The sequence below is a fragment of the Apostichopus japonicus genome, chromosome 2, assembly GCF_037975245.1.
Source record: "Apostichopus japonicus isolate 1M-3 chromosome 2, ASM3797524v1, whole genome shotgun sequence".
Lineage (NCBI taxonomy): Eukaryota > Metazoa > Echinodermata > Holothuroidea > Aspidochirotida > Stichopodidae > Apostichopus > Apostichopus japonicus.
Window position 1 is genome coordinate 3,046,810 of NC_092562.1, and position 23,528 is coordinate 3,070,337.

The window sequence follows — 23,528 nt, forward strand, 5'->3', positions numbered from 1 at the left end:
CAACAATATTATTAAATGCTATTTAATATTACCTACATTATTTTTCAACATCACTCTGTTTAACTTAGAATCAATGTAAGATGACTAGTTGGTGATAGGTGTGAATGTAAAAATAGTTCATTATTGTATGCAATACTCTAAATTGACTTGTTAGATTATCAATTATCAATGTTAGATAAGTAAATAACTTGTGGTGCATGTGGATTCGTTTGTGATTGCTTACTGGATTAAAGCTTCAAAGAGATCCCGTGAGCTAAAAGGTCACCTGTCTTAATGGTAAATTTGTTTTGCACCTGCTCTTAAACAGCAGGTTTACTGGAGCCCTGACATAAGAAGTCTGCTCCAAACGTTTGGCTTTTTTTCAAGGAGGTTGGAGCAAAGTCCCCTGTGATGTCTGATATTTTATAGGTCATTCTACTCTGTGTATTTGTCACATTCATTCTTGGCCTTTTAGTCAGTATTAAAGTTTGTTAATTATTGTGGCAAATCTGATGCAGATCTTTTCTTCAATTCATTTCCCACTCCAGCCAACCTGCACCCTATGAACTGCATGGACGTGGTCATTGGTAGAGCCATAGGTCACCTCGGCAATGTCGGTGATTATTACACGCGGGATCGCTCTACGCCTCGTCTAGACGACGAATTCTACAACGGTGCCGATGACCTGCAAGCCGCAGGCGCAAAGGAGGAAGGTGGAAAAACAACCGTTGTCTTCAGAAGAAAGTTGGAAAGTAATCATTTATTGCATATAGTCATCTTGGTATTGTAAATCGACACATCCACAGTATCGTAATTATAGGGCTAAGATGATTACGACTTTTAACCAACATATCTTCCGTAAAATCATCAATTTTGTTTACTAAGCATTCACTTTCGTATTTTTTCTCTTTTGCTTTCTTTGATGTGTGTCCACAGGCCTGATTGTAGATTTGAAACAATAGAGATAACACATTTTTTAAGGCTTATGCCAAACATTAGATGAAAGACTTTTGGATACTGCCCAATGAGATGGACGAGCCATAAGAATATGGCTGACAGGATAGGGGGGGGCAGGGAATTAAGTCGGGACCATCAAAATAGGCTCATCATGGATCATAATGTTGTAAAAATGCGAGTTTTGCCCACAAAGATGGAGGCTTAGGATGGACTTTCATGAGAATAGGCTTTCAGGAGCTTCCCTCATGATGGGCTCTTTTGGGCTCATAGTAGTCTGATATTCTTTTAGGGCCATAATACATGGATGGTTTCTCACATACAATAGAGCGCCAAAGATGAGGTTCTCTCAGAAGAGGACCCCAGAAATGGGCTCTCATGGTCCACTTTTAACTGTCTGATGCACTATATGTGTATTATGTAACTTTCCTTTAACATAATATTGCTGAGATTGATTCAGATCAGGCTGATCATAACATTATAATATATGGCCTACGAAGTTGGAGGCTTAGGGTTGAGCCATATTTATCTGCATTGGGGCTATCAGGAAATGGCTGTAAGGATCGACTATCATAATATGGACCAAGAGAAAGGGCTACCAGGAAATAACTCGCTTTTAGGAGCTATCAAGGCCTGAATATGGTCTCTCTTGGTCTCCTACTCTGATATCCTTATTTGGCCATTAAAAAAAAAACATGGAGGGTTTCTCACAAACAACAGAGTACAGATAGGGCTTCGAGAAATGGTTTCATATTATATTATCATTAGAAGGGCATAGAGGACAATGAGGATGGGTTCTCAGGATAAGGCCACAGAAATGGGCTCTCGGGGTATCCCCTTTAAATATCTGGTGAACTATTTGATGATGACGTTCCTTTCCTTCCACGTAATATTTACTGAAGTCGCTGCTACCTTTTTGTACGTATCTCTATACAGCTGGAGATCAGGCTGATCACGACATTGCATTCCACGAGGCTATGCAAGTAATTTGGGCCAAAGGACAAGAGTTTGGTGAAGAGAGCCACAACCCTGCCAGTGGCCTGGAAAACTGTGAAGCCAAGGATTACTTGTTCTATCGCAGGGATGAGATTAAGTATCACGGATCTCATAATAGTCAAAGGGGCTTCGTCCCAGAGTTGGACTTCTATGGTGAGTATAGCTTCACTGGCTTCTGATTGCTCGGTTTGAAGGCTTCATAATTTTGTATTTATTTATTGGAATGTGCATGCAAAAAGCACTTTTTATATATTTTATATCAAACAGTGTTCCGACATCATTTGACTTCAGTACGTTGGTCACCCGGCTGTCAAACATTGAAAAAAATATATATTAATGAGACTTGCACACATTGCTGCGTTTTTTTCTTTGCAATTTGGTGCTATCATCGAATTAAAGTTGCAAATGATAGAATTTGTTGTTGAATTACTCACATTTTTTATAACCAGTCGATCCTGATATCCCGCTAAGCGGCAACTGTGTCGGAAGCGTGGCGAAGCCAGATGGTTGTACAGGTGACGACTGTCAGTACCGTGCTCAGTGGAATTACAAGGAGGAGGAAGATGAGGTTGAATTTACCGTCATTGCTAAAACTGATCAGGATAAATGGACCGGTATCGGATTTTCGCCTGATGGTAGCATGGTGAGCCACATCTCAATTGCTTTATATATTCACAAATCAATTGCTTTATAGAGCTATTTTGAACAGAAAGGATTAAATGAGAAAAGCTCTTAAATTGCTTTATGCCCTTAGCTCCGACATGCACTAAAGTATCATTACAATATACACAATATCAGAACATACGTAGGCATCAAGCATTGTACATCTTCAAGAACCAAATGGCTTATATTGTTCACAGGGTAAGCATAGCTTTAAAAAGCATGCACACTCTGATTTTTTGTTGTTGCATGTAACTATATACAGGAGGCAGCAGCATAAAGATGAGTTTATGCACAGTCCATCAGCATTGTAAGATATACTATATAAGCGGAATAGAATGTATACTATCTGATATAGCAAGATTATAGATACACTATGTGGCAGTTTGATAATTAAGTTATACACTATGTAGACGTAAAGTTGATATGTTATCCAGCAGAATATCAGTTAAGTCATACTGTGCAGCATGCAATATATATATATATATAATATATATGTTTATATATATATATATATATATATATATATATATATATATATATATATATATGTGTGTGTATGTAAGTATGTATATATATGTATATATATATACACACTATATATATATATATATATATATATATATATATATATATATATAATATGTATAATATAGGTTATATTATCAGTAAACTTAGTTATGCTACTCAGCAGTAACATTTGGCTATGCTATCGAACAGAATGATTAGTTATAGGCCTACTATACAACCGCAGAATTAGTTATATTACATGAAGCTTTGTTAAACTAGTACCTAACTGAAACGTTTGTTATAATATCTAGGAGTAATATTAGTTGTACAATATAACAGTAGGACTAGTTATAGTGCATGAAGGTTAACTACACTATATTATGCAACTGAAAGATTAGTTATAATATCTAGGAGTCATATTAGTTATACTTTATAACAGTAGGATTAGTTATATTACATGAAGGTTATATGTAAAACTACTAGTAGTTCCTTACTGTAAGATTAGTTACAATATCTGTGAGCCTTATTAGTTATACTGTCCTACAAGGACTAGTTATATTGCATGAAGGTAAGTTAAACTATATTACCTAACTAAGATTAGTTATAATATCTAAGAGTCATTGTAGTCACACAAGGAACAGTAGGATTTGTTATATTGCATGAAGGTTATAAGTTAGACTATATTACCTAAAGTCTGTAAGATGAGTTATATTATCTAGGAGTCATTGTATAGTTATACTATACTACAATAGGATATGTTATATTGCATGAATGTTAGTTAAACTATATTATGTAACTGAAAGATTAATTATAATATCTAGGAGTTATATTAGTTTCAGTATACAACAGTCAGTTTAGTTACAGGCTGCAATTGGACAATGTGGCAGTAAAAATTATAATACAATATAGGAGTAATGTTCTTTACCACGCCATGTAGCATTAATATTATTTATAAGTTAGGAATATGGTAAGTATATTACATTTTAGTCAACTATAGTTGCAGTATGAATGGAGGGCAATACTGCAGACTTTGGCCATCATTTCATAATTATGCAATCATTATTTTGTATAGATTGGTTCAGATGCTGTGATAGCTTGGCACGATGGTTCAGATGGCATTGTGAAGGACTACTACTTGGGAGGCAAATCACAAAGTACCGTTGTCGAAGACGAATCTTCTGACATCAAAGACGCCTCAGTCGCTTACGTTGACGGGTCGTTAAGAGTGAGTTTCACAAGGAAACGTGACACTGGAGACTCAACACAGGTAAGTCTCCATGTAAAGTAGATGATTTGGGATGCCGTTGTGAATGAATCATTCTGGTTGTCATGTATCAGTCTTTAAAGTGGTGTTTAATGTTATGAATAATTGGTCGTGACTGTAGGCTGGTATGTGTACCACCTTGAAAAATTGTGCTCTTACGTTTGTTTCTTAAAGCTGAGTTTAGTTACATAAAAATTAATTGTGATATGTTGTAAACGGTTGCAAAAACTATTATCTGTCCAGACTTGCAGTCTACAACACTTGAGAAATGACCCATTGAATAGCTAAGGTTCATTGATAAAAGTTACTGGACAACTCAGTCTAACATACCAGTTTCTTAGGCCAGTTCCTCGGATATGCGACCCAAAACTCAATAGAACTCCATAAGGTATTACTAGCCGCAAATGACATCTTTACAGTGTAGTACAAATTTGGCTTGGAATGTCATCGAAAGGTGTGCTCTTTCGTCGATATCAATTTCATAGAACATTTTTGTTAGTTGAGTTTTAATGAAAATTCATAGAACAATGAATCAATAACAACTTTGATTGTGACTGAGGAACCCATTAATGCCAGCACGAATTAAGCCTAACTGGGAGCATTTCATAGGTATAGCATTTTGTAATGGTGAATATCTGTACACTAGATTGTCTGTATCAAAATTATGCCAGTGCTAAATTTACTTTTCAATTATAAATGTATAATATTGCAAAGCTAAACATGTTGGGTAAAGTCATCCTTAAGTTCTTTAAAAACAAATTTCTTGTGCTCTTTACGACTAGTTCTTAATAATGGTCGTGATGTAATTATAATCTTCTCAGGACATTATACTGGATGATGAGGACTGCTTCTATATTCTTCAACCAGTTGAAGGTGGAACACATGCGGGAGGAATAGCTCGGCATACTGGTACCCCTCTAACCACTGCAAAGGTCTGCGTAGGTGTTTGTGAAGGGAGTAAGTACAGATCTATGCAAACTCGTGTCTAGTACATTTCTAATTCCGCCCTAGTAAGACTGCCGTTCGTTTTTTCACCACTGCCCACTTCTTGGCCTTTCAAGGTTAATAGTCTGGAACATAAACCTGTGTGTTTCGTATTCAAATTCGCCAAGCCTAGCAAAGGAAATGAGCATGGAAAAGTAATTTCCTCAGCTAAAATTTCCCGCGATTTACCGCGAGAGCCTATTAAAAATGCCAGGTAAAAATGAGTCAGGTAAACTGTTATGACAGTGGTATTTAAAGGCGCATTTTCAAATGAGTATTAAATGTTAGGAAGTGTTGATAAGTGTCACACAAGGACACTTATACACCACTTGACATTCACAACATGCATCACTTGAAGACGGTGTAACAAGTGAGCTGCTAGAGTAGCAGCTCCCTGGTGAGACATAGTCAAAGGTGTCGTCTCATTTTAGTTTTATTGGCGAAGATTTTGGATCACGACGGGTCGCGGTTCATCCTGGCTCTGTAAGAGGAAATTAGATGCAACCGCACCGCCTTCAGCGAACAATACTTCATTTTGCAGTATTGTTCATAGATCCCTTGGAATTGTATTTTACACCATCATGCATGCAAGAGTATTTGACGTGATCTAATTGTGGGATGATTAGGTAGCTCATTCGCCTGTGACACATATCTGTTAGTTGGTAAGGCAAAGTTTAAAGAATTGACCAAACAAGTCAACAGAATATTCTAGGAGCAAGATGACTCGAGAATTGTCCCCTCTTGTAACTAAAGTATATATTTTCCCGCTGGCAAAATCAATTGTGCAATTTTTATGAAGGTCTTCACAACGTTGAGAAATATCACTGTTTTACCATGGTCGAACTGCAAGAAACACATATAGTACAGATCCCTATGTGTGACCGCTTCGGAAGCATTATATAATGGTTTTCACCACACGGATGTGATTGAATGATTGTGTTTGCAATGTTTGGTGAAATAAATTTGATAACTTATCATATTTTGGTTAACCATACTAATTAACCAACTGTTTCCTCAAAAATCTGATAAAACTAAATACTTTAGGAACGTTTACCCTGTACTAAACTAGTGCATAATGCTGTCAACATGCCATCTTTCGGCAAGTAGTTCTCACTAAATTTCCAGAATTTTCTGGTAAAATGGGAGGGTGACGCCCCTCCCCTTATAGATCCTCCCTTAGACCCTCTGCCGGGACAAGGCTTCCACTTTTCAACCATAGAATTATGGTAACCCTACCTGTACTTCATAATACGGTGTACAATAACTATAGGAGCCATATGTAGCCCTAACGAGTATCGATGATTTAACCAATATGTGGATGCTCCAAGTACAATTAAATGTACTCGGAACCTGTAGGGAAAAAAATCACAATAATTTCCCTTTTTTTAATTCAGATGCAGACTGCCCAGATCAAACAGTGGGATGCGGTGCCAATGAATTGTTATCAAGCATCTCTCTCGTTGCTATGGTGATGTTCGTCATGAAACTACTTCATGGGTAGTCAAACCTCTTTGAACATAAGCCATCTTCTTCTCTTTTACTCGTGTACGGATCACCGTTTTGGTAGATGTACTTGGAAGACCATGAATTAAATAAAAAGACAAGTGTTTATTTCAATTGATGATTCTTCCTCGGTTGTTAAATTAAGTTGTGTAAATGGTGTTTTGAAAAAAAAAAATCATTCAATGGTACATGTAATAATCAACTGGTAAGACATATTCTTAGTCTCACTGTTTTCAAATAATTGTTACAATTTAATCAAGATTTTCTTTTTAAATTTTTGCATTTCTGTTATCAAAGGAAAGCATAGAAAGGAAAAGCCACTTTTTAAAATTTCATTGATTGCCTACACTTTTTAAATCCTTTTCGGTCGTTAATATTTAATAGGGTATTAAGAAAATATACTTTGCCATTAGTTGTAAATACTGATACAGTTACACTCCACCAAACAAGACTATACTGTGGAATGCACTGGACCATACCTCCACATGCTGTTGACGAGAACTTGTCAATTACAACAGTGATGTTGCTATGACAACACAGAAATTAATCACTGTCAGGACTGAGGAATAACAGCAACAAATTGAATCTTTTGCGAAAAACTTTTATAGCTATATCAATGTTTTAGAAACCTAGCACTTTCAGAGAATATACTGAAATTATTCTGTTATTTTGGATTGGACCAAGTAATTGTTTGCATTGAAAACAACTCGCAAAGTTAGGATCTTATTTACTCTTAATAATAGTTGGAAAAGCAAACCCCATACCCCCCCCTCCCTAGGGGCAAACAAGAAATAACGAATATAGTTAATTGAAGATTTGTTGTACAATTTTATTTTCAATGTTTTGGTCGAAATAATGATAGTTCATTTGACAGAACGTTATGATTGGAAAATAAGTGATATTCTTTGTGTAGAGTATGTCATATTGTATTCGTGTAAATTTGAAAGCAAAGTCTTAATGGTAATAACATCAAAAGACTTTTACTTTTGTCACTGTATAGTAGTTTTAGAGTTTTTGGAAGCTTGTTTTCACTCTTGCAAGTAAACATTTTAGCTATTGTTGCAAGCTTGTAACTAGCCATTAGGATATAAGTCTTTAATTACAGTAGCTCCATTCTTTGTTCCTAAGCACAAGAAACTATTCATGTTATCTCGACTAATTTGTTTATTTTACTCGTTTTCTGCTTTTTTTTTAAAGAGAATTAAGTAAGGTGCCTATTCTAGATTTTATCACCTTTAGTCCAATTGTGTCTTACGAATAGATGATGCTGTTAGTTAATGTTATTACAATTTAAAAAAATATATAAAATTTTAGCTTTTATGAAATAAACTTTTGGTGCCATTTGTAAAAAGAATTAAAGCAATAGGTTGGCAACTGGTTTCTCGACATTAAAAGGCAGAATGAGTAATTGCTTTAATTAAATGGGTTGCAAATTAGGAGTGACATATGAGGATGAACATCATGTACAAGATGACGAAAATACAAAAAGAATATTTGTAGGTCTTTCAAACTCAGATCTTTCTTTCAAGAGTATTCTGCAATGAATCAGTTTTTTCCCTGTATTTTCTCTGTATCCATGGAAACTAGATGTAAAGAGAAACAAATTTGTATTGGACAACACCAGGATTCTTTCACAAAAGTTGTCATAAATAAATGTAACAAGTTGATATTCATTTCTGTTGTTTGCGGTGTGTACACAATTCAATGTCGATAATTTGTTTGCTTGTTTGTGCCCAAAAAAATATTTCTCAATATATTGCCCAGTCACTGATAACTTTATATTCTAAAATACATTTGCAATCAATATAAGGATATTTTTTAAGGGACAAATATTAAAACATAAATATTTTAATGACAAAATCTTGCCGTTGTAAGAAACAAAAGGATGTGTTGCATGTTATAGCTATTCATAAACTATTAACATATATGTGTCAATTAGTATCCATCTGTTTAATGCAATTTATCGACAGTTTAAGTTACCATAATGCTGAGCACTGGTATGTTTTAGCCTTTGCATTGGAAACCTGTAGATTATCATGATTGGCCTTCGTAATTTAACTGTAGTTCAAATCTCTAATTCAGCACTATCTGTATATTATATATCTTGTTATATAAACATATATATATATATATATATATATATATCTGCACAGTTAGAGTAAAATATAGTCAAGTGTAGTGTAAATGTTCATCCACTCTTCTCTTGCTTCTCCTTTTTGATAACTTACCTTATGCGGAAGAGTCACTTATGCTGCCTTATTGGCTATGTGCATGCGTGTGCACACGTGTGTAGGCGTGTATTGGCTGTGCACACGTACGTGTGGGTGGGTGGGACGTGTGTGTGTGTGTGGGTGGGTGACGTGAACTTGTCATATAATATATATCTCAAGAAACTCATCTTCAGCTGATCGAGAACTGGACGTGTACCTTATACCTAGAAGAATCGGCCTATGTCTGGAAATGAAGGTGTAAGGGCCATGGAAAAGTGTACAACATTTGAAAGAGCTCAAAAGGTCAACTAAGATGGTGTAGAGGTCACATTTAATTGATTCTAAAAACAAAAAACAGACCTCATACTTGAGATATGCTATCACTCTTTATGGTGAGCCAGAATTCCTATTGCTTTTGTTGGAAAACTAATAGTCAATAGAAAGGAAGGTAGGAAATACTTGTAAGTATCACAATAAAGTAAAACATTGGCAGACTATTTCACTTGACACATGGCTTCTATTTTCACGTGGGAACCACTTTTGGTTTTGTGGAGGTCAGAGGTCATTTTGATTCCTGGTGTGGTATTAGGGAACTTTAGGGAAAAAATAGTGAAGGTGAATGAGTTAATATGTCTACTATAAAGGTCAGTAGAGGTCAACAGTTGTTAAAATCTTAATGTGACTAATAATAGTAATATTTGTATAGGTTTTGTAGAATTTCCGGAACAGAACTTGTAAGCAATGAAATTGCTAATTCATACAGATATATATTAAAAATGAGAAGGCTGTTTATGCGGACACCCTAAACAACTAGGACATGACGCAGATTGTATGTCCAGAGGTTCGAAACCAGTAAGGATGGTCTTCATTCTACTGTAGGCTTTTGCCACCTGCAACGAACAATGCTTTTTCTGTTTGGGTGACATATTTAGACATTGCATTATTGTTTTGTTGTTATACTTACTCATATAGATTTTACATCAATTAGTTTACTACCGTATTCAAAATCAAAGTCCTTAACATAACTAATAATTTACTAGAGACCTTGCTTAGGAACGACGGTGATTCCATAAGGAAGAAATCAACGTGACAGGAAGGCGAATCTGTGTCCAAACAGCCGCCCTAATCTTATTATTAAGTACAGTGTATATCATTGGGTCCAGAGCAGCGTTTGTGTAAGCGAGCCACATCGCGAAGACATTATACGCATGACTTGGATGAATGGCCAATCGACAGGAGTGTACGATAAAATAAGGTGTCCAACAAATTGTAGATGTCAGGATAAGTACCATCCCTGCAAAAGACAAACAAACAAACAAACCTTTAGTTTTCATATATATGAAATATTATTGAGCGGTTTTGAGTGCGATATACAAGTGCCTACAATTCCTCTCAAATCTACCATACGTACGCACCCCTCCGGCCACCCGGCACCCCTCCGGCCACCCGGCACCCCTTTAAAATTTTGAATTTGTAGAAAGATATAAAGCAGTACCTGATATAGCTACTTTCTTCTCCGATCGTTGTTTTCTCATGAATGCCTTGAATTTTATGGCTTTCAGTCGGTTGATGCGTACGCTTGAATTTTCACGCTTGACTTTGGTCTCCACGACTCTTTCAACCACTGATGGAATGGAGTGAAATGTGGTAAGTGATATTCTCTTTGGTCTTGTAGAACTAATAGAGGGCGTGCCAGTCGCTGTGTTGTCTCGGTTGATCTGTCGAACTGAATCTTTTTCACTCACTTTTCTCTTGAGAATCGATCTTCCCTGTGTATCTCCATGGTTGCCAGGGTGATATTCGTTGCCTTGGTGATCTTGCGATCCTCTCCTATACTGATCCATTCTTTCGGCGCTTTTGTGGACCTTCTTCTGAATGAGGGCGTAGCAGATGATTAGTGTAGGGATGGATATGATGTAGATGATACAAATACAGACTGTATAGAAGGTGCATGAATCTTCCCAGGAGGGGGAACAATGATGGGTTCCAAGGGTGTACTCATGGGTAGACGCCGTACCAGTTACGGGTGGTAGGGTGATCAGAGAGGAACTGACCCATCCCAAAACCACCATGGCCGCTATATGTACCCGTTTCCATGTAAACCTATTGCCAAACACGATGTTGACACAGCGATATATGGAAACTAAGACGATAGCTGAAAAATTCCCAAAGCAACCGAGCAGGGCGAAGAATCCATGAATCTATAAACAGAAATGATATATTTAGTGAAACTAAGATCAAAATGTTACCCTAACTTATATAACGGACCATTGTTACGTATATACCATACGATATCATGAGTGGGGTGCAAATTGCACATAGGAAAACATTAAGTATGTAATTACAGATATTGTGATCTTTCAGACAGAGCTAGAAGTGTTCAATATTCTTCTCTTTTGTTTTTAAATATAAGCCTCCATGCATGAGGTGTATCCTGCTTCAACGAGAACGCCGTTCCTGATTCACTTGTGATCTACTGAACTTGGCATACCTCGAAAATATAATGAAAAAGAAATAAATTTGCAAAAAAAAAATTAAAAACGATAAGCATCATTAACTAGTGACGAAAGGTGGGCCTACATTTTCATTTTGCTCGATTGATTAGATCTTTGAGTATGTGGAAAAAAGAAAATTAGAAATGATTACCTTACAAAGACGGGGGAAGCAAGTTAGGTATCCCGGTACCAATAGATCAGCCAGAGAGAATGGAATACTCCATATGGTAACGTTAACGTCCATGGCCAAAATGTTCAACACGAGAATATTATTCAGGTTATGACGTAATGCCGGTACTCTCAAGATTGCGACGATGACCGATAAACTGGAAAGAAAAGCAGCCAATAGGATAATAACGAGAGTGGAAATCTCTAGGATAAAGAAGAGCTGTGAACGATGGTAGTTAACGCCTTCTTTATATGGGCTCTCGGTTATCCATTCCCGCTGTTTATCACAAACGTAAGTCATCATTATTTCGATTAACCTGATAATTTATACGATTAATCCTTCTGTGGATTCACCTCTTTCTTTTTTTCTATTATCTCACAAATTTCACGAAATGTTAATGTATCGAATTTAAAGATAATTCAGAAACTGTTTACAGGTCGCAGGCCAATTACTTCAACTTTAATGATGACAATTCATTCGAGTTAGCGAGGAAGGCCACTTCTCTGTCTACTATAGGTACAAATTGGTTGCTAGATGAATTCATTTGTAGGTTGCCAGATAAACGACAATTGCTAATAACCGGTTATTGCCAGCAATGATCACTCCAAACTCCATCAAACATGTTCTGAATCTCAAACTAGAACGTGTGGAAGTGACCGACGGCTTTCGTGGTATATCAGTTGTGGAAATCACACACAGTGATGTGGTTACGATGCACGCATTTTAAATATATTACAATATGCACGCTAGCCATATCCTGAACAACAAAGGTATATATATATATATATAAATATCGAAGGATGCTGACAATTTGTATCAAGCTTAGTTCAAAAGTAAGCGTTGTTTATTATTATCCTTTTAAGGTACTGTTAAATGAAATCCAATATATATCCAACATATATATAGAAATAAAGTGAAAATATCATTGATACTCGACAGCGGTTAAAAAGAATTCGTCTTTCTAGTCAACCAACGTGAAAGCTATACCTCCAGTTCCCTCCAATAAGTACAAAGAAAGGATGATTTTTCCATCTCATCTTTGAGAGCACAAACACGAGACTGATAGAGAATAATCAATTGTGGATAAAAGTCAACAGCTACTAAACACGCGTGTTCCAATTCACGAGAAGATTGAATAACATAAATACGTCATAACTTATGAACTTTTAGTAATGTAATATCCGGTTCCCTTTTCATTTTGATTTCCGGCAATCATCATATTTTTTAACTTAATATGTTCATTTTTGTTGTTGTATATTTGAGATATTTTTTTAATGGATGCGTTCGAGAGTCCATCAATAAAGTTATCTTAATTATTTTCTAATTCTGTTTGAACATCTGCGATCATGCAGTGATTTGACGGATTATTTCATCTACACGAACTGAACTATGAATTCTTGAAGGACAAAAACAAAGCATGCTTCATCACCAAGCTTTATCAATTAATTTGATTGTACCAAGGGAACGCAAGAACATAGCCTCAAAACAATCAGAAAATTCCTATGGTAGAAAAATCCCCTAAACAATAGACATCTTTATTAGATTATGAAAAATCAAGCTTTCATTTGATTTCAGATTCATTTTTAGCCTCCAGTCAAGTATAAACCTCGATGAAGTGAGTTATTTTTCGATGATTATAAAAATATCAACCATTACTTCCATATAAGGGCTTCTTAAAATTAGAGGAAGGGTACCGTAGCGAAAATCCAGTTTACCTCTATAGGCATGACCGGCCATCCCACACAGAATATATCAAAACAATTGTTGAACAGCGCCGCGGCCATCACCGCCACCACAGAAGAAGTTTGGCAGCCATAGGTTGGTCTGTGATACACTCATTGCCGATATAATGCGCTGTAGAACAAGTTGCTCTAGGACATATTCGTTGCCAAATAAGGCGTAATTAAATAACTCAGGAATTACTTCTTTGACACTGTTTTTCTCTATTAAACATAATGAATTAATGTTAATAAGTATATACTTGACACCATCATAGATAGTACAAAATACGATTAACCTCTTTTTCTTTTTTTTCCAAACGGCAATAGCTTCTTTTTTTTGGGGGGGGATGTCGGTACCGAATGAGGAAGATGTCAAATTAACGTTAAGTATGGTATATTATTATTTGACAGCGTATTTTCATAAGTCACATGAGAAAGAGTATGACCGCATACATTCACGCTGGGTACGGGTGATTTTACTTTTTCTTGAAAGCGAAAATAACAGTACAATTTCAATGCGTATATTTTGTATCCATTGCTTAAAAACATACCTGACGGCTGTTTTAAAATCGGTTTTCAAGTGTTCTATAAACATAAACTTCAGTCTGCTGTTGAAATTCATCATGACCGAAGTCAAGCGAGATCCGAACGGTCACGTGATCTGCACCGTACCGACTTCAAATGCAAACTATCAGGTAAGAAGTCAAATCACATCTCTTTTGTTTTTTAAACCGAATTTTATATCTACTTAACATTGGCATGTATTTGCTCATTTTGTTGAAATTTCATCTGTAACATGCCACCTCTCTGGTTTAGAGAACATACTACCAATTCAAAATGCAATTACCAAAGAAGATCAGGAATCTCAAACCGCTTTTATCTTCAGATCTGGTTTGTCTCGAGATGTATGGAACAATATTATGGCTTCATTGACCATTTTTCACGAAAGACGATTATGATATTAGTGGTTAACGCCGATGCCTTCCAATCATAAGGTCCCCGGTTCGAGTCACTCCAAGATTAATGTATGTCGTCCAGTTACAGAGTTGTTGACAATTGACAATTCATAATCATGGACGTTAAATATGAATCTAAGAGAATGACTTCGGTCAGCTTGCGGCTTTTATAAGCCAATGAGGCTTCTTCGCGAGTTCCTGCTTGCAGGAGGATCTAAAATGCATACATACATATTGTAAGCCTAGTAAAAGCACTATTGCTGCAATGCATGATAACATGATACCCTCTCCTCCAGAGAGAGAGAGAGATGTGCAAAGCATAAAGTGATGACCAATTAGCAATCTATATATATTTGAATTGTTAATTAGATTGAAACAGCCAGCATATTAAAGTCTCAATACGTGTTTGCTGATGAACTTTCGGACAAGATACTTCCGAAGCAGATTCAATGTTTTTTAATCTAAATGCACTCTGACCAGGTGGGTTTAATTGAGAAATGCTGTCGCAATCGAAAGAAATTTTGTTTTTCTGTTGCCCTTATGGCGCAAACGACTTACCGTAAAATCACTGCGACCGCTCATAAACAAGAACATTGTATTCTACGGCGTAACTTAAATTCTCTTGCGGTTAATTAAAGCAATGTGAATGTTTCGAGAGTAACAACATGATTGAAAGACAAAATCGTAACATTTATCTTTCTCAGTAAACAGATTTCTGCTCTTTCATTTTATTATTTAAAGTCATTTGTTCGCGACGAGCCTTAAGAACAATAACAATATAGCAACTTCAGCCCCAAGTTTTAATGCTTTCTAGTCACTTCGCCCAACAACCATTTCGCCCAACTGCCATTTCGCCCAACCAGCCTGGTCATTTCGCCCAACCAGCCTGGTCATTTCGCCCAACCAGCATGGTCATTTCGCCCAACCATCATAGTCATTTCGCCCAACCAGCATGGTCATTTCGCCCAACCGTGTTGGTCATTTCGCCCAACCTTATTTTTACTAATATTCAGTCAGAATAATATTACTTTTTCTATTCCACTAGTTCAATTTGATTTATTTTGGGTTAGGTTACTTCGTAATAGGTAAATAAAAAAGTGAGGTCCGCTCGATATCGATCGGAGTCTGAGCAGTTATTTCGGGTATAATGGGAGGATTACACTACTTTAGGCGTTTACGCATACAATGGAAGTTATATTATTATAAAAACACAGGGGAATCGGTCTTCATAAAAACCTATCAAACCTAACCCCTAAAACACTGATCCATCCTACTGACTAACAATTCCCGAACGTTTCCTTATTAAATTGAAAAAAAAAAATAAAACCCATCCGTAATATTGAATTACTATATTTAATCAATGTAACCACTTTATGAATGTAACCACATATGTAATCACATATGTAATCAATTTAACCACGACTTCAAGTTTCCTTAATACTCGGTTCGTATCCCGTAACGTTAACAATTCCCGAACGTTTACTATATCAAACCTAACCCCTAAAACACTGATCCATCCTCAAGATTCCTTAATATTCGGTTCGTATCCTGTAACGTTAAAAATTCCCGAACGTTTCCTTACTAAAGTTATACAAAGAAAAGGACTTCAAGTTTCCTTAATATTCCTTAATATTCGAACGTTTACTATCAAACCTAACCCCTAACACACTGATCAATCCTCAAGTTTCCTTAATATTCGGTTCGTATCCTGTAACGTTAACAATTCCCGAACGTTTCCTTTTGAAATATCATATTTAATCAAGGTTGGGCGAAATGACCAGACTGGTTGGGCAAAATGACCAGGCTGGTTGAGCGAAATGACCAGGCTGGTTGGGCGAAATGACCAGGCTGGTTGGGCGAAATGACAAGGCTGGTTGGGTGAAATGGTAAGGTTGGGCGAAATGGCAGTTGGGCGAAATGGTTGTTGGGCGAAGTGTCCTGCTTCCGTTTTAATTATAGAGCAACCTTTGCTAAAATCTCTCCGTGGAAGCAGCTACAGGTGTATAGTTGTATAGGAAGATTGATGTTATTTGTACATTGAACATGTCTCTGAAATCATTTGTTGTGACATATAAAACAAAGTTTAAAAAGAAGCAAATTGTAGACACAACCAACAGCTTTAAAGTCCCTCTATAAAATGATTACATCCATAGTTGTTGTCAGGTTAAGGTCGAGATATCTCACTGGCTTCTCTCATAACTTGATGATTTAGCACATTGACAAGCATGTTTTCTAATTAAGGCCCCAGTAGATATTGAATATGATTAAAGACTGTCCATAAACTCATCTGTCTTCCGAAGATGAAAAATATTTTTAGTTAATGATTTTCTTTTATTGTAGATGAATATACACCAAGCCAACATTGTAATGACAGAATAAATTGCCAACGATTTCACTAATTTGTTTAATATTAACTTGACTTGAGTAATAAAAGTGTCTTACGAGAACTAACTGCAAAGTGTGTTACATGGAATGTATACGTGTACTCGCATAGCAACCATGTATGCAGTATGTATATAGTTAACTAGAATACATTTAATTATTAACTATTCTTACTAATATAAGTTTCCAAGAAGTATCGTTAAAAAAATAAATAAACCCATTGTTCTTCATATAATCGCAAATTTCTACTATATTCGGCATCGGAAAAACTTCATACAGAGAAGATCATTCCAAATAGATTTTGAATTTTTGATCGATTAACATAGAACCATGTTCAATGAGAGTGAGTGAGTGACGTTTGAGCACTCGGAAGGGAACATACTTGTCTTTATTGCAAATTGGTTTAAACTGCTTTTCACCAGTCACAAATTTCAATTATAGAAGTAATTTTCGACTACTCTCCGCAAAGTTACCTGTAAGTTTAATATAGTATAATGGAAAACGGTGGGCGATCATTTTCGCACTTTATCCAGTCCTTGTACTGTCGAACCACCCGATACTCATAGCTAGTACACTAACTACTGTTCATGTTCCACAACCATGCGTCAGTAACTACTGCGCTGTGTTCGCAACACGGTAACATGTGTTACATGTGGCACAGTAATTACTGCAAAGCTGTTGAACTAAGAATCCGACAGGGGAAAATTTGCAGTAATTTAAAGAAAAATTTTTTTTTAGAAATTTTAAATTTGCAGTAAGAATAAACTTGCAGTAATTACTGTGCCACCTGTAACACACAGCGCAGTAGTTACTGATGCACGGTTGTGGAACATGAACAGTAGTTACTGTACTAGCTATGAGTATAGGGTGGTCGAACAAACGTGCGGGGTGTTATGACTTGATCATGCGCAGATCTGTAGCTGTTTAGGCGTATGTGTCAACGTACATTGGCATCACCCAAAATTGTAAAAGGCTAGTATACTAACTTTAATATTAACCTGTACCAGCTTATGCCTGTGCTTGCAAGTTATGGTGACCTTTGATGCCATCGATTTCAATCAGTATTCACTTCAGTTTCCAAAACTCAAAACCAGAAGCCAGTGATTTTAAAAGTGTTATTCATCAGTATTCTGTAACAATTACGTTATGACAACTTCACTTTAAGTGTACATTAACATAGTCACATTCAAAGTCTTTAATTAAGATAGGCTACTTATTAATCCTAGCCTATCGGCAGTTACATCAGCATAATAAACTCGCTAAGCCTAAGCTGTGTTAAACCTAAAGGCCTCCTTGCATGCAAACAAATTGTAATTCGATTTTTTTTATATCTTTTGCAGACCTATATGACGTCTTGCGTGAACTGATATTGGTCATCGTCTTTCTCTGAGTCTGACTCTGAGAGGAGATTGTGAGAACGTTATATTTACACAAATCATGACCATGTGGATTGACCAAGGTTAGATCCTCATTCCCATGTTACACGCTTAGCTTTAGATATCATCTTAATTCAATTAACAGTTTCACTGTCCATCTAATACATTAACTACATATTTTAGGCATATAAGTAACTCATGCATATGCAACAGATTAAATGAAAACACAGAGACAAAAACTTATTTTGTTACAATACCATTGATTGTAATTTATTATGTAAAATACGACATGAAAGCGCCCAACTTATTGCCAGCCATCAAGATGGGTGCTCCAAGATGAACGATTGATCTGATGATAATTTGAAAGTAAAACTCTTGATATTGTGATATGTATGAAAGACAAACATGAGCAACAGATACTCTACCATCAGTGACGAGACCTAATATGTATTAAAAATATCTTGTGAGGATATATGATTAATTGCTTGTGATTATTATCTTCTGTACCGACCTACATTTTTTTTGCTACATCTTATAGAAGTGATTTGTGCAATATATCTGGTTAATATTAACCGACAAAGGCGTTCTCACACTTTGCTAGACTTGTCTTAAAAAAGAAGAAGAAGAGGAAAGCTATCTATACGATGTAGGTACAATTAAAATGTTATTTGAATACTAAATAAACTCATCGTATTTTGAAAGCTAGAGCCGTGATGATTTATTAGTTACTAGTAAGTTGGATAAAGAACGCAGTGTTTTACGTGAACCGTTCGGACGTGGGTTTATCACTTACCTGTCTTACAAACAAGTAATATATATATATATATACACACAGTTTCCTGTCAATGCTCGGAGTTTCGCAAATACTGACATTTAAGCTGGCGAACAACCATTCTCCAGCAGTGACCTGTTCTAGTTTAAAAAAAACCCGATAAGATTGATGATCTTTAAGTCTTAAACTGATAAACTCTAAAAAGACGTGTAGTTATATATATGTTTCTTTCTTTTATCCTTTTGTGGGCAGAATTATTTTACCATTCAGTTTAATCGCTTAATACCTCGACGATCAAACACTTACAAGTTGAAGACAAGAAAGCGTCTGCTAGAATATGGTGTATGTTTGCATAGAACAGGAATTGTGGTTCGTGAATAAGACAGAGAAAGATAAAATTGACTATCATCGCAACAATTTTGTCTTGTTCATCGAAGCTTTCACGTTGCTGATTATAATGTTTGCAGCTGTTGTCGCCAATATTGCCACTATGTCCGCCATTTTGAGAGTTCCTAGTTTACGTCGTAATATCAACAATGTACTAGTGTTAAATCTAATATTCATGGACCTTTGTACATCGCTGGGTAGTATGCCCTTTTCCTTTGCAGATCTCTTTAATGAAGGATTTCTCATTTGCTTTCCAGTGCTTTGTCGTGTGAGTATAAAGATCTTAGTACATACAAACAATATTTATCAGTTTTGAAATCATTTTTCAACCCTTTATAATAACATAATTGGAATGCATGGTCTAAAGCTCCTTTAAGGCTAAAGAGAAAAATGATGAAAAATGTTAACGTTACTCTATTTTTTTTTATCAATTCTCAACCCGGCAGAACTTGTTCTTTCTATTTACTATGAACAACAGGGCCTAAAAGTTGGCTGACATTCAACACCATTTGTCCTTGACAATATCTCATTATGTATTGTAGAAAATATGTCATTAGCGGTAAAAAAGTCTGACTTGTTTTTTGCCGTTGAGGTTTGTGTTGCATCTGAGGAACTTGCCTAATCGCATGCGCATTAGACTTAATAGTCTGGTCACTTTAATTGGTAAACCGCTCTCGTTTAGAGGGTCATTTCTCAAATATTAAAAGAAGTTATTGAAATATAATCTGAACTGATACCAGTGTGGCTTAACACATCTACCACATGTCAAAATTAGAGTTCCTCGGTTGAGCTACTTCATTTTCTTATCCTCACTATCGGTAGGTATGGTTGGGTGTGTAGTGGGAAGGTCACTCCGTTAAAAACCTTTCCAAGAGTGAATTCCTCCTTCAATCTAAATGAACTAAAAAATCTATCGCTGAGGATAACAGATAGAATTAGCGACAATCTCATGCGGATAAAACAACAACAACATTACAGAAATATGGTAGTTGGGCGTATGAAAGAAACAGGAAAGGCGTTAGACCCTCGTTATTAAGATAATACAGAAATATTGTTGTACAGTTAACATAGCATCAATAGTTGGCACTTCCATAACTCTGTCGATTTCACATGTAATTAAACCAAGAAAGATAGAAAATCATAAAGGTTTACTTCCATTTCTAATCCAAAATATAGATGCACGGATTGTTCGCCCTCCTCGGATGCTTCGGGAATTTTTCAGCCATAACAGTGATTTCAGTGTTTCGTTGCGTGAAAATTCTGGCGGGAAGGAAAATAGATATTGGCGGCAAACACGTTGCATTTATGCTTGGATGTGGATGGCTGTATGCAGCCGTTACGGTGATTCCCCCACTTACCGGACTTGTTGCAGGTCACGTGTACACTCACGGTACCCATCACTGTTCTCCAGACTGGAAGGATTCCTGTGGGTTTTTCAGTCTCTGTGTTAGTTGCATTTATTGTATCACAATTCCAACCATGATTGTTTGTTATTTTCTAATTAGACGAGAGGTGACGAAAAGTGCAGAAAAAGTTCAAAGATTTGCTAGATCTACAGTAAAGCCTAAGCAAAGAAACCGAAAGCGATTCTGTAAATACCAATCTAAAAGCACGCTAGAGTCGAATTCCTCTAATTTAGTTGCTTCTTACGTAACAGACACCTCGCCAAGCGAAGATTTCACTTTTTTTGATGCAGACTACCCCGAAGGTTGTGACGAAAATCAAAGCAGTGATTTCACTAATCAGCTTCCATCGAACCAGATTAACTCAGATTTAGAAGATGGAACTGTACCAGTGGATCACCGACGGATATCAACTAGCTGTTCAGATTTTCCTGGTTTGCCAGTATTTGACAGAAATACTGGGAACGAACCCAATCAACTGGGGGATATGGGCAAGACTGCAAGCATGAATTTAGACAACCAACTAGAGTTGATTGAAGTCCACAAAACGGATGCCCAAGACGAATTGGGATCGCCCAGCTTGAATACAGGAGATACACGAGATGATAAGCCAGGGGATGCTGACAGCACCTTCCAGCGAAGAACAGAGTCAGATCAAATCATGGAATTATCCGAGATGACTCAAATTTCGACACATGTCTCGGTCATTTCGAGCGATTCTGCGGCGTGCAGTACCTCAGAGGGAGATCACACGAATACAATGAGAAGACGAATTGCCAAAAGAAAGGGTGTCACGTCAAAGGTTATTGGTACAATATCTGGAAGACTACATCTGAGCGGGGATGTCAGTGATACTACGGAGAGAAGGAGGCGGCACGTTACAAGTGGCACAGGCAATAAAAGACGTAGACTGGATAGGAAGGTCACCATTGCAGGTAGGAACAAATCAAATGTTAAATCTCAAAGGAAAATGATACTTAGTACATGCAAACAACATTCACCTCAAACTTCTTACTAAGAATTATTTTCTTGGTTGACATTACATGATTCGTGAACCGAGAAAACTCAAGTAGTTCGCGTTTTTATAAGATAAAAACAGAGATAAAATTAGGTAAAAGAATTTTACTGTTGCAGTCACTATATTGCATCGAGAAATTATAGATGTCGTTCCATTATTTAACAAACCAGAAGTACATATTCATATAACATATATTACAGATATAGGTCCATACATACAAAAAAATGTATATATTGATCAATGTACCCTGCTCTGCTATAGCTAGGGTATATCTAAATATTTTTAAGTCTCTTTTTTGTTTGTTCTCAATGCATATCTTAGGGATGTTGTTGGTTCTCACGACATCAGTTTGTTGGACGCCGTATTTCATCGTCCATTCATGTCATCTCCATTTTGCGCCCTCACATGCTGTGGAGATCTTTACAATGTGGATTGCTTACATCAACACCGCCATTGATCCGATCATTTACGCGATGCTCAACAAGAAAATACGTCTTGAAATCTTCAGGCATTTCCACATATGTAGAAAACAATGAAAAAAAAAGTCAAATAACAATCAACTATTGTATATAGGACACGCAAGTCTAATCATCATGACTGTTACAGAGTCAATTGTGATCAACAAACCCGCCCGCCAAAACAGCTAAGGAAGACATGAGTGTGATTTAAAGGCATTAAAGACTCGCCCCAAACCGCGTGCCCCCCTCTGAAAAAAGAGTTAACTTTCCGTTGCTTGTAAGTGAAGTTTTCTTTTTGTCGCTACAAAATGCAGACAGTAATAAAACGTGATACCTTGTTATCTTTCATCTGGAACTGAGATGTTCATCGCTGCTATGTTCACTGTGTTGTGGGTATTGACCTTATAGCTGCATGTATTGACTGTACACTAGTGTCTATTTACCGACGGTAGCAAGCTGTGTGTGTATGTTCTGGGATTGATGGTGGTGTCTAACACTTCTGTTACACCTCATTCGAAACTAAGTCAGAGTACCAGCATCAGACGTTTCTTTGTGCGCGAGTCTTCACTCCCTTTAATGACAGGAATTTGAGATTGGGAGAACTAGTCTAAATATATGCAATCAACTAGCAACCGTGGTTGTTGAATTATTCAATGTTATATTGAATATATATATATATATATATATATATATATATATATATATATGTATATATATATATATATATATATATATATATATATATAAATAGATATATATGGGTTTTGCCAGTTCGAAAATAAGGAATTGCAAACAGGATATAATATTCCAAATTGAAGACAACGTCACACTTCAAAAATAAATCCACACTGTTCGCTACAGTCCTCATCTCGGTGTCTTTTCCTTAATTAATTTGCTAATTTCTCCTTTACTTAAGGAAGTAAGTGATAATAAGCCTGTTTTTTCTTTCTTTTTGTATATCATCACGGTAGAGGTTCGTTAAAATACTTTACTTTCCTATTATCATACTTGAATTGTGATACATTTGTAAGGTTTGCTTTACTGGAAAAAAAATTCTTACTTCATCATAATACATATTGTTTATACCATTACTTTCATTTATAATACATGATTTCAATATTATAAGAAAAAATAAAGACAATTTCTAGTCAATTGCTGCAGATAGATACACACACCTAAAAAATGAAGCAAATTCCAGGAAATTTCGGTACGCAATCAATGTCAGTCACCACGATATTTCTTAAAATATGACCTAAAAATGGGCATCGTTTTTAGACGCTCACCTCAACTCGATAATATAAAAAAAGTGAAAGCCTCCCATACAGTATAAT

General features: G+C 36.2%; 3 protein-coding genes across 7 annotated transcripts in view; 2 read left to right on the plus strand and 1 right to left on the minus strand.

The window, feature by feature from the left end:
* Nucleotides 1-8,517, plus strand: part of LOC139974208 (uncharacterized) — a 41,494-nt gene extending 32,977 nt beyond the window's left edge. For 3 of the 4 annotated variants that reach the window (XM_071981209.1, XM_071981199.1, XM_071981216.1), the window contains exons 13-18: nt 528-731; nt 1,870-2,082; nt 2,379-2,572; nt 4,172-4,366; nt 5,185-5,320; nt 6,742-8,517. In XM_071981209.1, coding sequence (XP_071837310.1) covers nt 528-731; nt 1,870-2,082; nt 2,379-2,572; nt 4,172-4,366; nt 5,185-5,320; nt 6,742-6,848 — 1,049 coding nt within the window. In that variant the 3' untranslated portion in view covers nt 6,849-8,517. The remainder of the gene's footprint in view (nt 1-527; nt 732-1,869; nt 2,083-2,378; nt 2,573-4,171; nt 4,367-5,184; nt 5,321-6,741) is intronic. The other variant, XM_071981226.1, reaches the window with a different exon arrangement.
* A 788-nt stretch (nt 8,518-9,305) lies between these two features.
* Nucleotides 9,306-23,528, minus strand: part of LOC139974254 (alpha-2Db adrenergic receptor-like) — a 78,200-nt gene continuing 63,977 nt past the window's right edge. Inside the window, exons 2-4 of one of the 2 annotated variants that reach the window (XM_071981275.1) lie at nt 11,707-11,881; nt 10,556-11,261; nt 9,306-10,354 (exon numbers count right to left, since the gene is read on the minus strand). In XM_071981275.1, coding sequence (XP_071837376.1) covers nt 10,110-10,354; nt 10,556-11,261; nt 11,707-11,799 — 1,044 coding nt within the window. In that variant the 5' untranslated portion in view covers nt 11,800-11,881 and the 3' untranslated portion in view covers nt 9,306-10,109. Of the gene's footprint in view, nt 10,355-10,555; nt 11,262-11,706; nt 12,178-23,528 lie in introns of those variants that run through there. The other variant, XM_071981266.1, reaches the window with a different exon arrangement.
* On the plus strand, nt 19,161-22,774 carry LOC139974244 (uncharacterized). Its single transcript, XM_071981255.1, has 3 exons — nt 19,161-19,586; nt 20,495-21,656; nt 22,061-22,774. Exons 1-3 carry the CDS (start codon nt 19,269-19,271, stop codon nt 22,273-22,275), a joined length of 1,695 nt encoding a protein of 564 aa, XP_071837356.1. The 5' UTR covers nt 19,161-19,268; the 3' UTR covers nt 22,276-22,774.

Coding starts and splice junctions, on each gene's coding strand:
- LOC139974244 (XM_071981255.1), top strand. CDS start 19,269: ATGGTGTATGTTTGCATAGAACAGGAATTGTGGTTCGTGAATAAGACA. Junction 19,587..20,494: donor GCTTTCCAGTGCTTTGTCGT/GTGAGTATAAAG, acceptor TCCAAAATATAG/ATGCACGGATTGTTCGCCCT. Junction 21,657..22,060: donor TAGGAAGGTCACCATTGCAG/GTAGGAACAAAT, acceptor TGCATATCTTAG/GGATGTTGTTGGTTCTCACG.